Source organism: Nothobranchius furzeri, chromosome 3 (genome assembly GCF_043380555.1).
Source record: "Nothobranchius furzeri strain GRZ-AD chromosome 3, NfurGRZ-RIMD1, whole genome shotgun sequence".
Classification (NCBI taxonomy): Eukaryota; Metazoa; Chordata; class Actinopteri; order Cyprinodontiformes; family Nothobranchiidae; genus Nothobranchius; species Nothobranchius furzeri.
In genome coordinates this window covers 55,843,091-55,856,740 of record NC_091743.1, presented here as the reverse complement: position 1 = coordinate 55,856,740, position 13,650 = coordinate 55,843,091, and the positions used below count along the sequence as shown (strand labels likewise).

The 13,650-nt window shown below is 40.7% G+C and overlaps 1 protein-coding gene across 2 annotated transcripts; it reads left to right on the top strand.

Annotated features, from left to right (window-relative positions):
• Positions 1–5,892: 5,892 nt before the first annotated feature.
• Positions 5,893–13,518, top strand: idh3b (isocitrate dehydrogenase (NAD(+)) 3 non-catalytic subunit beta). Of its 2 annotated transcripts, none has more exons than XM_015959336.3 (11): positions 5,893–6,018; positions 6,830–7,003; positions 7,207–7,327; positions 7,464–7,524; positions 7,605–7,737; positions 8,908–9,041; positions 9,164–9,266; positions 9,399–9,545; positions 9,748–9,842; positions 9,932–9,992; positions 13,257–13,518. In XM_015959336.3, exons 1-11 carry the CDS (start codon positions 5,965–5,967, stop codon positions 13,332–13,334), a joined length of 1,161 nt encoding a protein of 386 aa, XP_015814822.1. In that variant the 5' UTR covers positions 5,893–5,964; the 3' UTR covers positions 13,335–13,518. The 2 variants fall into 2 exon arrangements, with proteins under 2 accessions (XP_015814822.1, XP_015814821.1); XM_015959335.3 differs by lacking the exon at positions 13,257–13,518 and adding an exon at positions 10,737–11,118.
• Positions 13,519–13,650: the final 132 nt, after the last annotated feature.

Here is a 13,650-nt window from a genome sequence, read left to right as displayed (position 1 = left end):
CCGTTACCGGAGTCTTGTTTAGGAATTTTACGATATGTTTGCTTTTTGGTTGACAAATGTACATTATTTAGATGTTGGGAAACAAAAAAAAAAAAAGAAAAGATAGAATCTGGAGACTTTTCAAGAACAAAAGCATCCATTATAATGATCATGGGAAATTTTTTTAAACGTAGTTCAAAGTGAACTTTCTCTCATTACAGACAGCCGTGAAGCCACCCCTCCATTCGGAAACGAGTGTCAAGCCAGCCCTCCTTCGAATTTTACGGGCGCAACCACAAGAGAAATTACGGTGTCCTCGCTTGAGGGTGCCTTTCAAAATAAAAGCGCACTTGTGTGCGGATAATGTTTCTAAGTGTTACAAGTGTTAAGCATAACGTGTTATGAAAGTCGGGGAGGATGTAGCAATCGATGTGTACTTTAAGACTTAGGTGGACAGTTCTTCAGAAATGCGCCAATGAATATAGTGAAAATTGTCTTTATAGGGCTGCACAGTGGCGCAGTGGTTAGAGCTGCAGCGAGAAGGTCCTGGGTTCGCTTCCCGGCCTGGGGTCTTTCTGCATGGAGTTTGCATGTTCTCCCTGTGCATGCGTGGGTTCTCTCCGGGTACTCCGGTTTCCTCAAAGTGCAAAACCCAGCACGCCACAGTGTGCTACAAATCAGTTTTTAATGCGTATACGATAACTTTTCTGGAAATAATCAGTTTGAATTATTTATTTATTTATTTATTTATTATTTATGTTTTGCCTTTTATATATTTTTTTATCAATTATTATATTTTGTCAATGTTTCATTTGTGTGGTATATGCAGTTTTATCCCACTTTATTTTTGCATTTATATTTATCAACAATAAATAACTGGAACTTCTCTGCTAGAGAACGCAGGCTAGTAAGACTTTGAATTACGAGCGTCTAAATTGTCCTTAGGTGTGAGTGTGTGTGTGTGTGTGTGTGTGTGTGTGTGTGTGTGTGTGTGTGTGTGTGTGTGTGTGTGTGTGTGTGTGTGTGTGTGTGTGTGTGTGTGTGTGTGTGTGTGTGTTGCCCTGCGATGGACTGGCTCTCTGCCCAGGGTGTACCCCGCCTGTTTGCCCATTAACCGCTGGAGATAGGCACCAGCCCCCCCGCGACCCTACATGGACAAGCGGGTTCAGAAAATGGATGGATGAATTGTCTTCATAGTATATTTTGATTGCACTTCATTTTCAATTCAGATCCTTCTGAACTTTGGGGTGAATGTTGAACTCGATGTGCACTTCTACACTGAAATGGAATGATGTTGCGGAATCACAGTTTTAGTGAAATTAACCTTTGAATATATTGAAAATTGTCATTATTGACTAATTTCATTGCACTTTATTTTGAAATACCACATCAGATCTTTATTAAATATGCGGAGGATGTAGTAGTCAATGTGTACTGTAAGACTGAAGTGGAATGATGTTGCAGAATCAGACAGTTTTTGAGAAAGAAACCATTGAATATAGTGACTATTTTTCACTTTATTTTGAAATGCCACATCAGATCAGGATGAAAGGGAGGGGATGTATAAGAATTGCAAAGTAGACAAATGTGTTAATCCTTTAATTAAAAGGGTTTTTTAATAAAATCATTAAAAATGCAGTTTTATCCTGCACAAAATTTTACCAAAAAATGTTTAAATTGTGTTTATTCTTTAAATTTAAAGTATTTTAAAATGAAGAAAATCACTAAAAATGCAGTTTTATCTTGCATACAATTTTACAAAAAAATGTTTAAATCGTGTACATTATTTTAATTACACATATTTTAAATAGATCGAATCATTCAAAATGCAGTTTTATTTTTACACAATTTTACACAAACTTAGAAAAAGTGTTTATCAGCATGTTCAGGCACAGACATCCTAGAAGTGCGCCTTTATTTTGAAAGGCACTCTCGAGTGAGGACACCTTAATTTCTCTTGTAGTTGCGCCCGTGAAAATCGAAGGAAGGCTGGCTTGACGCTCGTTTCTGAACGGAGGGCTGGCTTGGCAATAAAGATTGGCTGAGAGACATAACTCAGGGAATATTAAACAAGATAACAAGACGCTTTCTCATGGTTTAATAGCAGCAGAGAGAATAAACAAATTCATTGCCTAAATAAGTAAATACTGTATATTTCACATGTGTCTCAGATTAACAAACCCAAGTACAGTCTCTTTTTTCTTTTTCATTTATGTAATTTATTGTGTGCGTGCATGCGCATGTGTGTGTGTGTGTGTGTGTGTGTGTGTGTGTGTGTGTGTGTGTGTGTGTGTGTGTTAGTTGAAAACATCACTTGCCTGGAATAGTACTGGGAATCCCCTAACTCATTTGGGACATGCAGTATTGATCTGTAGCAAATATAGTGCCACTGTGCCATTACATCATGGAATTTAAAGATAAAATAGTCGCCAGCAACAATGATGTGAATGATCAAAACCACAAGACATTTGAGCACGCTGAGCATTTGTAATGCAAACCTATAAAATTTGGTTTTGTCATGGAGTCCTGAGAACTGACTTGAGAATTGTCATGTGCCGGAGTGAGTATTCCTCTCATTTTCCCATCTTTGAGTTGTGTGTTTCAGGAGAGGGAGGCTCCAGCTGCAGCTGATTTGCAATCACCGGGTCTGGCTATAAAAGGAGGATGGAGAACACTCCTTGAGGCCGGATGATTACTACAGCTTGGTAGTTTCCTGCCCTCTTGCGACTCTTGGTTTTTGTGCTCTAGTTTTTCTAGGATTTTTTTGTGAACTTTTGGATCTTTTCCCTGTGCTTACCCGTTACCATGTTTTGGAACATTTTTGGACTTCTGTGACTTCTCTGGATAATGTCTCTGGTTTTCTGCGACACCTCTGGATAACGTCTTTGGATTTCTGCGACTCTTCAGGATTACTCGCCTGTGCCCCATAGGATTTCCGGACGCAGCTCTCACCGTTCTCCATTCCTCCCAGCCGGCCCGCTCTCCTGCTCTCCTCTCGCTCCCTCTCCTCGACGCCCCACTTGGATTCACCCCGGCACCCAACCTACCCTCCCTCCTTCCTACGCTTCCCTACTCCCAGTAAGTCTATTCTCTGCACCCACCAAGTTTGGACTTACCTTCCTGGACTCACCTGTATCTGCTCTCCCCTCCTCAGACGCTGCACTCCCGTTCTCGATCTCCACTGGGCTTTTCCAGTGCACCTTCAGTTCCCGTTTTAAAATTAAGATTCTTTTTTACCATACGATCTGTGAGTGTGTGATTCTGCATGTCTTGGGTTAAACGCATTGCCCAAACCATGTCAAGAATCCCCGGTGAGATCCGGGTCAAAGGTCACATCAAGATTCATAACAGAAGCAAGCTGACCTAGAGAGCCTCTGACTTTGGGAACCAGCTTGTATTGGAAACAAATGAGGATCTCAGTCTTATCTTCATTCATTAGTTTAGTTTATTTCAAACAAAGAAAACATACATAATTTAAAAAAAAATACCACAAACAGAAAAAATACGTATCATCCCTTCTTCTGTGTTTGACACAAAAACTAGAGCACAAAAACCAAGAGTCGCAAGAGGGCAGGAAACTACCAAGCTGTAGAAAGTTCCCAGCCATCCAGGTTTTGATAGAGTCTAAGCAGGTGTGTAACAGCTGCAGCTTAGACATCTCATGGGGCTTAAAGGAGATGTACAGTTGGATGCGTTCTGCATAAAAATGGTGGGAGATTCCTTTGAAGGAGCTCAGGATGTGTTGTAGAGGAAGCAGATAGAGGAGGAAGAGCAAAGGCCCCAGCACAAAACCTTGTGGGACACCATGGGTAAGGGGGGTGGTGGATGACCTAAACTTGGAGACGGCCACAGAAAAGGAGCACTCAGAAAGTTAAGAGGAGAACCACTCCAGAGCAGTTCCTATAGGCCTACCCAGTCTCTCAGCCTCTCCAGTAGCAGGTGATGGTCAACAGTGTCAAAGGCTGCAGTCAGGTCCAGCAGGACCAGAACATAACAGTCTCCTGCATCACTGTGAGTCAGAAGGTCATTAGAGACCCTAAGAAGAGCTGTTTCAGTAGAATGAGCTCTACAAAAACCTGACTGGAAGCTATCATAGATGATATGTTCATCAAGAGCAGCTGTGCGTTGTATAGCCACAACCTTTTCCAAGATCTTGGATATGAACGGTACTTTAGAGATGGGTCTAAGGCCTAGTGCACACGTAGCCGGGTTTTTTTTAAACGAATATCCGCCCCTCCAAAAACTTGCACCCACACCACCTCGTTTAAAAAAAAAAACTCTGTCCACACGTACCCGGATAAATACGTTGTTAAGGACATGCCAGACCTGTAGGCGGCAGTACTTCCCCCGTTCTTAACCTCGTCCTTCGTCTGTGGTCTTCCGCAAGGAGCAGTAATTCCGCTTGCAAAAACAAACAAGCAAAAAGCGCTTGGACAATTGATAAAGCGAGCTCAGCTCTGAGGGCATCCATGCTGTCGGCTAGTGTAAACACAGGTCGCACACGTGATGTCAGCATTTTTTTGTCACGGAAAGTGACGTTGCGGACTTTAAAACTCCGGTTTTGTCTGTCCACACGCAGACACCCAAAACTGAAAAAACGCAGATCTTTACTTTGGCCGGAGTTTTTAAAAAGATCAGTTTTTGTGTGAAAAAACTCCGTTTTCGTGTGGATGACAGGCCAAAACTTAGAAAAATATCTACGTTTTGGCAGATCCCCGGCTACGTGTGGACAGGGCATGAAGCTGCTATGGAGAGAAGGGTCAAGACTTAGTTATTTAAGAAGCAGGTGGATTACAGCGTTCTTAAAATAAGCAGGGGCTTGAACAAAAAAACAGAGAAGCATTAATCATAGAGAGCATGCTGGGACCGATGGACTGAAAAGCAAGTTTGAACAAAGGAGAGGGTAAGATGTCGAGGGGGCATGTAGAGGTCTTCACAGAGTTAACTAGTTGGTTAGCTTAGACAACGAAACAGGAGCAAAGCTAGAGAGGATGACGGGTCGGGTTATAGTCGTGAGAGGCAGAGATAAGGCTGAAGGAGAGATGTTAGATCTAACCTTATTGACTTTGTCCACAAAGAAAGACAGGAAGTTTTCACAGTCTCCATCAGAGTGAATGGAGGCTGTAGGTCCTCGTCTCAACACTGTGATGAGACATGGGGACTTCCTGGTGCTCTCACTAAAGCACAGAAGCAGCTTGATGAGCAAACAGCTAGAAGAGCTCCAACAGCAGAAAAGTGTTGAGAGCAACAAAAAGAAACATCTGATCTGAGTCACAGAAAACTTACAGACATTGAAAGAGTTGATGAAATCCCTTAAGTGGAAGCTGTTCTGCAGAGGAGAGGGCAGAAACAGCAGAATTCTCTCTGGCCACAAAAGAAGAGGAAAAATCCAGACCTGGACTCACTCTGGAGCAAACAGAACAAGACATGAGACAGAACACAACTCTGGAAGCTCTGGACCCCGACCTACTGACTCCAGACCCAAAACCTGTGACACCAAAGTTAAAAGTCACCTTGATGGGCTGCATGGGGGGGGGGGGGGGGGGGGGGGGGGGGGCTTCGGTCCCTCCCTAAGCAAACCATAATAAACGTAAATTTATAATTATAAATTATAATAAATATTTTAAATTATAATATTTCAGTGAATATTGACTAAAACAATTCAAATGTGATTAATCAAGATTAATTAATTACAAAGTCTCTAATTTGTTTGATTTTTCTATGGGTTTCACCCCTAAGAAATGCACTCAGAATAAAACATAAACAAAGCAAATAAATCCCATCTGCTGAATCACCACCTTAACGTGGTGGGTGGGTTTGCGTGCCCCCATGATGCTGAAGGCTGGTGGATTGTAGAATTTTCCTTTTTTAAGGTTGTGGTTGTGACTCCCCATCTGACCTGTAATACTCTATCTGTCCAGCCGGTGGCACTGCTACTTGTAAATTGCTGCATCGAGTCACCACAGAAGAAGACGTAGCTGCTGGATGTCTGGGACGATGGCGGCCACCTTGACAAGAAACTTGGTAACATTGGTGAAGGTGAGGGCGTACCGGCCAACTGAGGACAGACATCAGTAGAAAATGAGCTTTTGAAGTTGTAGGATAGTAAACTTAAACATTATCCTGGTATCAGCTATGAACGAGACAGTCTAGACTTGTAGCATCTTTAAGTAACCGTGAACTACCGCGATAACACGAGTTACCCACTTGACAGTAGTAACAATTTGTTCCTGAAAGTTTTAACTGTAATAAATGTATTGTTTTTAATAGACGTACGTCAAACAAATCTAATACTGGGTGTCTTTGTAGGCTAGCAAAAGTAGCTTCGGCTTTCTGTTCTGTTATTCACTTATTTGACTAAACTACCAAGTTTACACGTAAAATATATTTGTTTTTGACATTTTTGTTTGATTTTCATCATATCAATGTTCCCATCTGTCAGTCTTGCTGTCACACCCAACCCTCAACATCAGAGGCGTGGTTGATCATAACTTGGGCCAGATGCTGGTGTGAACATAAGCTGTTCTCTTCTCATCTAACATTTTTCTGTGAGGGAACATCAACACTTTACCTTTTCTAAGATCATCTGAGGAACATTGATGTACCCGTATGAAGGAACATAGGAATTGACATTTTTCCCACAAAACTCACTTAACTCCAAACAACTGTGTTGTAAATTACATCAAGTTTAATATGTGTGTCTATTCCTAGACTTAAAGGATAACTATGGCACAAAACAGTTTTGCTCTAAAAAGGATGATCAAGAAGAGGTGATGCATTGCAGTTGTAATGAATGAAGAACTAGAATCAGCTCAAAATGTGTTTTTGACTGTTTGTTGCTGTCCTTTAGGGCCTGGGAGGTTCCCGATGGCCGCAGCTGGTGTCTCGACCCCTGAGTGTGTCTGCAGGTCTCTGTAGCTCAGAGAACCCGCCACCTCGTGCAGATAGTACCTTCAAAGTCACAATGGTTCCAGGGGATGGAGTGGGACCTGAGCTGATGATGGCTGTCAAGGATGTTTTTAAGGTATTCCTGTCAAGGACAGAAATAATGATTACTGCTTTTAGTCTGGTCATGCGTTTACAAAGTTTTCAGGTTCATCGATTGTACAAACAAGTGAATATATTTTAGAGTTCATACTACTGTCTGACACTTTTAACTTCTTGACTTCAGATAATTTTTTCTAGCTTACATTTTTTAAAGATTATTATTTTTCTCTCCATGTGAAGGCAGGTGATATCCCTGTTGAGTTTGACGAGTTCCATTTGAGTGAAGTGCAAAACATGGCCAGCGATGAGAAACTGGAGCAAGTGTTGACTTCAATGAGGAACAACAAAGTAGCTATCAAAGGTAGACTCTTAGTCTTTCTACCCTACATCTGCATCATTGAAATAAAAAAAATGTGGGGTTAAAGTGTGCAACAAACCCTTTTGGCTTATATAAACTGTTGTTGGGATGCAACAGTTAAGTGTTGTTTGGTATTTAGGGAAGATTCACACACCCATGGAGTACAAAGGGGAGCTGGCTTCATTTGAAATGAAACTAAGGTAGATTAAAATAAAATTTGCATAGCTTAAAGTAGCATAAATGTGATAAAATAACTCTTATTTCTCCTTAAATTGCACAGACGCAAACTGGACCTGTTTGCTAATGTGGTTCACGTGAACAGCTTGCCCGGCTACAGCACTCGCCACAACAACCTGGACCTCGTCATCATCCGCGAGCAAACGGAGGGGGAGTACAGCTCCCTGGAGCATGAGGTAAATGAATATTAACTAGGGATGAGCGAGTACACCAATATCTGTATCTGTTCAACCAACTAAATTATCTGTATCTGTACTCGGAATGGGCGTGGCATAACCCAGAAGTGGGCATGGTTTAACCGTAAGTGGGTGTGGTTTACATCAATATATTATTTTAAGTCTGAAATTGATATGGATTGATCAGAAGTTGCTATGTGTGTTGTTTACTTGAAAACTATTTACAGAGCAGCCTCAGAATTGAGATTGAATATTTTTGATCACAATAATAAAGGAACTATTACAGAACAAGTGTTTCAATAAAATCAGAACATTAATATGTGCATGGATTAATACATCTGAACTCATGCAGTAGGAACTAGGAAATATGAAATGCTAGAACCAGACACAACTTTATATATATTTTTATTTTTATTTGATTAAGCTGATTTTTTTCTTAACGTTCTTGGCATTTTCCCACACAAAGTTAAACAAAACAATGTTGATTAAGGTGTGTGTGCCTGAGAGAGATAGAGAGGGAGAGAGAGGGAGTTAAAAAAAATAATAAAAAACCCGACCGGAGCGGAGGTGGTGACTGACGCAGCACGTCAGCTCTGTCTTGTCAAATGCACCATGTAAGTTACGAAAAAAGTAACTTTAAATATTCAACCGAAAAAGAGGCGAGTTGAAGAAAACCTAGGGAAAACTGAAGAAACGTGAGCAACAGTGAAGCAATAGCAGCAAGATCCGTTATGGTCTGTGTGTGTGCGTGGATGAACCGGACGGACTGCGCTCCCAGCCAGCTGCAGAGTTTTGTGTGTAGGGAGGGGCGGGCGCTCAATGTGACTGGCCAATCACAGAGCGTGAAGACAGTCAGTTACCCAATGAGGATTTTCCTTCAGCACGATTACAGATATTTACGAGTTTTACTCGTTTCATGCTTGTATTCGTCAAAAATGCTTTATCCGTACCGGATACTCGTCTGATACGAGTATCCGGGTCATCCCTACTATTAACCATTAACTGGTACAGGAGAATCTGCAAGCATGAAAATGTTAAATGTGGAAGCTGCATAATATTATCAAGACCCCAACGTGTTTGCTTTTTGCAGGGCGTCATACTTACATTATACTTACATTCATGTTTTCCACTTCAAGCATTTGTGTGAAAACAACCCTCCTCTCTGTACAGAGTGTGACAGGTGTGATTGAATGCTTGAAGATTATCACCAGAGAGAAGTCACGACGCATCGCCAAGTTTGCCTTCGACTACGCCACCAAGAAGGGCCGAAACAAGGTCACAGCTGTTCACAAAGCAAATATCATGTAAGTGTATGAGCTGGAAATCCTCGTCTTTGTTCTTCCTCACGTTAGATCTTGTCGTTGTTTATTCATTTTTTAAGCTTTCAATGTGATGGTTTGCAACATCTGTCCACGTGTCATTGCAGGAAGTTAGGAGATGGCCTGTTTCTGCAGAGTTGTGCCGAGGTGGCTCAGCTGTATCCCAAAATCAAATACGAGAACATCATAATTGATAACTGCTGTATGCAGGTATTTTTAGTCACAGTTTATTTCCTTTATATATATTTGATTATTAAAATTAATAATCATCTTGTTCCTCATTCAAAAAGTGGAAGTTGTACATATTTTATAACATGTACTGTCTGTGTGTCTTTGCTACAGCTGGTCCAAAATCCCTACCAGTTTGACGTACTGGTGATGCCCAACCTGTACGGAAACATCATCGATAATTTAGCAGCAGGACTCGTCGGAGGAGCGGGAGTTGTTCCAGGAGAAAGTTACAGCGCTGAATATGCTGTTTTTGAGACTGTAGGTTACATTTATGACATTTTTGTTTCTTCTCCCTCTCAGGGTTTATGTCTTCTTTTATGTGTTTATTCTCATTTAAATACAGGAAAGTTGAATGATTTTAACTTATAACAATCGTGTGTTGTGTATAGTGCTATCACCAGGTTGAAAGCTGTTAAACCCTTTTCTTTTCATCACTCACATTGTTTCATCCGTTTTTCAGGGAGCACGGCACCCTTTTGCCCAAGCTGTAGGAAGGAACATCGCCAATCCTACAGCTATGCTGCTCAGTGCTGCTAATATGCTTCGACACCTCAAGTGCGTTAGCCGCATTAAACGTTTACCGACAGCACATGAAACATCCCATGCTGTGTTTATCAAGCATTCATTACTTTGTCTTGTTTCAGTCTGGAGTACCACTCCCAAATGGTTTCAGATGCTGTCAAGAGGGTCGTCAAACAGGGAAAGGTAAGTGTGTGTAAGCACTGACGAGGAGACTGCTACTGACACAAACATGCTAACATACTAATAGTATTAACACCCAACAGGGCAGATTTCACCACTATTAGAACAAATGACTAACTGCTTGTTCTGCTGATGTGCCCACATGAATTGCATATCCTTATATGTTTGGTTTTGCAGCTTCTTAACCGAAAACCTCATGCAAGCAGTGGGCGTTTCCTGGATATTCCAGGCCCTTTGTCAATAAATACATTTATCATTGTAGTTAACAAGTGTGAGGCTTTAATTTTGATCAGTCAAATAAAATCAGTGACATCAGCTGTTAAAGTGGCAGTTGTTGGCCTGTAAATGTCATTCTAACGCCCTACTTCCCTAAAGTGTGTTGGAGAACCTTTCACATCGACTTGAACCCACCTGCGTGAACTCATCTGATCTGTTTTTTTTTTTTTTTTTTGTTCTATAATGTCCAGCTTTTACACGTTTCATCTCTTGGATGTTTTTGTCATTTGAATTGAGTTTATTTACTCACCCATGTCATTCACAAACAAAAGCATGAAGTTAATGAACCTTTATCCCCATACTGACCCCTCCCCCCCAGTTGTGTGTCAGCTGACAACAGAAATCGTCTGCACACAATCTAAAATCTCCTCTTCCTGTCCTTTAAATCCCTCCTCTCCTTGTACCTTTTTACCTTGTGCGTGTTTGTTTTGTATATGTGTGTGTGTGTGTGTATGTGTGTGTACATCCCAGGTGCGGACACGAGACCTTGGCGGTTACTCTACCACTGGTGACTTAGTGAATGCGGTTGTGGACAACCTGCGTCACAAACCTGTTCATTAGGACGTTTCATCCCACTCCTCACTGGCGCCGCCTTAAATCTGGACTCTGATCTTAACATGACCCAAACACATGTTAAGATGAAACACCCCTCCTCTACATTGAGTGATATCTGTGACATCCTTTTGTTTATACTGGACCTGCCGATAGATCTGGTGGAAGAAGGTGGTTTTTTTGAAAAAGAAAAAAAAAACAAGTGAAAGTTCTCCACACAGCCTAGTTTTGTCCCACCCCCATCTGCATTCCTTTATTTTGTTTCTCAGGTTTCACTTTTAAGATCCTCATTTCACTGCCGCTGGGGGACTTTTTCCAGTGATGGTTCAGTTTTTTCTCCCCAGACTTCTGGTCAGAATGATCTCAGTTTGGACGCTAGTGTAGTTATACTAATGGATGAGCTGATCAGCTCAACTGTTAAAAGGAAATTTACAGTTCAGCGTTTTATGTTGCATCACTTTTACACCGTTATGACTTTCTAAGGTATTTTGACCAAACAGCATCCTCGCTACATACATGATGACATACTCTGCCTCTAATCAGCTGTGCATCATCTTAGGGTTCTTTTTTACTTTTCCAAAGGTTTAATGTGTGTGTGTGTGTGTGTGTGTGGTTTTTCAGTATATTTCTCTTTTTTTAAATCTGTTTTTGTTTGAATGCAGTTTGATTGTTTTTTGATGCAAAGCCATAAATTAAATATTAGTTCAACATAAATAAAAAGTTTTTTAGATCATTTTGCATGTCAGAAAGCCCTTCTTATTCTCCAGATCTACGCTGTGCTGACGGCAAGTAAAACACTGATCTAACTACAAGTTCTACCTTTTACACACTGTTAAAAACGCGCCGCCCTGGTCATTTCATCGGTTTACGTACTTTTGTTCAACGTTGACTAAATCAAAGTTTTATACTTTCTAAAATTTCAACTAAATGTTTTTGTTTTAAGTTAAAACCCAGCACATGGTTCAAATCAGTGCTGAGATTTACTGTTAAAGCATTTCTGTCATTTATCATTGCCGGTCTGTCTGGTTCTTCTAAAGCCAGTTCACGGTTAGATGATCTGGCTACTTGTGCATCTAGATTAGATTTCTACAGATTCTCATCTTCAATGCTCATGTAAAAGAGTGACGACAGGACACTGAAATCCTCTGCCTTATGAAAAACTTCAGTGCACCTGACCCAGACTGGTATGAATAGAACCTGCATTCAGAGTTCCCTTCAACTCACACATCCAGTTTCCATGAATCTGACCTAAAATGCAGCATCCGTGTTCTTGTTATTGACTAAAACAACTGTCATGTGTTAAAAAAATGTTGAAATACATTTTTGAGCAATTCAAGGAAACAGTTTAAATTTTCATGGTGGATTTGTCAAACTGTTTGTCTTCATAATATATTAAAGGCGACATATTCTGCTTAACACACCTTTTGCATCTATTTGTGCTGCCACGTGGGTCTCTATTGCTTCTATAAACACTAAATATTTAGAAAATAAACTATCCTGCCATTTTCTGTCTGTTTTGAGGAATTATGTGCCTAAAAAGAGCCATTTCAAAAATGTGTGGTTTGTGACATCACAAACAGGGAGATTTAAATATGCAGTAGAGAGCTGGTGCTGGTAGGGGAGTGGCTGTACTCCGAGCCCCTCTTGGATATTGGAGCTGCTTAGCTTATAGCAGCCTGAGCGAGGATGGGTGGGCGTGGCCAGTTTCAGCTTGTTTTCATAATGTATCCCAATGCCCTGGAATGGCTCTTTCTGGAAAGTACTGAAAAGAATAAAATGGCTGAAATTGTTTTATTTTAGAGGAATTTAGTGTTAAAAATTCAGAAACATGTTTTGAATAGACCATGGATAAAAAAAAAAACATGTCTCCTTTAAAGCCCAGCTCGGGTCTGCATTAACTGTTGGTTTTGTAATGATATATGTGATCACCTTTTTAAAACGGTATAAAACACCTAACGTAACTGCGTTGTTTTAACTTTTTGTATGGGCATTACGGAGACAACTTGCCACCACCAGTGCCTAGCTCGGGACCCCACTGCAGAACCTGAAAGTTGGAGGTCTTGAGATCTTCAGAAATTAAATAAAATGTTAAACATTTTTCTATAATTGTTAAAAGAAAAGAAATAGTAAATGACCCAAAGTTGTTGTGTGTTTATGTCCTGCTTTCATTGGCTGAAAAGTTTGCAAAACACTGAATGACTGAATTCAGTGTCTGAAGTGCTGAATAACGTGTTCCCATATCAGTAAGAAAATGTTCAATTAAAATCTTATAACAATACATGTCTGACACGATTATCTCCATAGGGGAGCATCTCTCATCGACTCCTCGGTGCTGGCTTTGTGTGCAGAGTTTCCAAAGACTCTCTTAACATGCTGTATGTGGACATGTGTTGCAGCAGCTGTGCATATAGTAACACGCTGTCCTTATGTTTGCAACAGGTGCGCACTGGAGACCTGGGAGGCTATGCAACAAGTGATGAATTCACGCAGGCTGTCATTGCGAACCTGGCTGTCTAAGCTTAGTAAATGCAGATCTGTCAGCTGCAGACACCTACACTTCTTTTTATTTATTTACTTCCTGTCACACACTCAGCCATCTCTTAGTAATGTAATTCAGCAGGTTTTCCTCCATGCATGCAGGAAATGCTTTCAATGTGTTTAATGGGAAAAACTGGATTAAACGTGAAGTTTCTGAACAGTTTCCACATTGCTGTTTTTATCTAATAAAAGTCTGCCTAATTGTTTTATTTTAGGAGATTAAACACTTATTATTTATTAACCCCAATCTTTAGCACATTACTTCATTCATGAGGTGTTGTGAATGATAAATGGG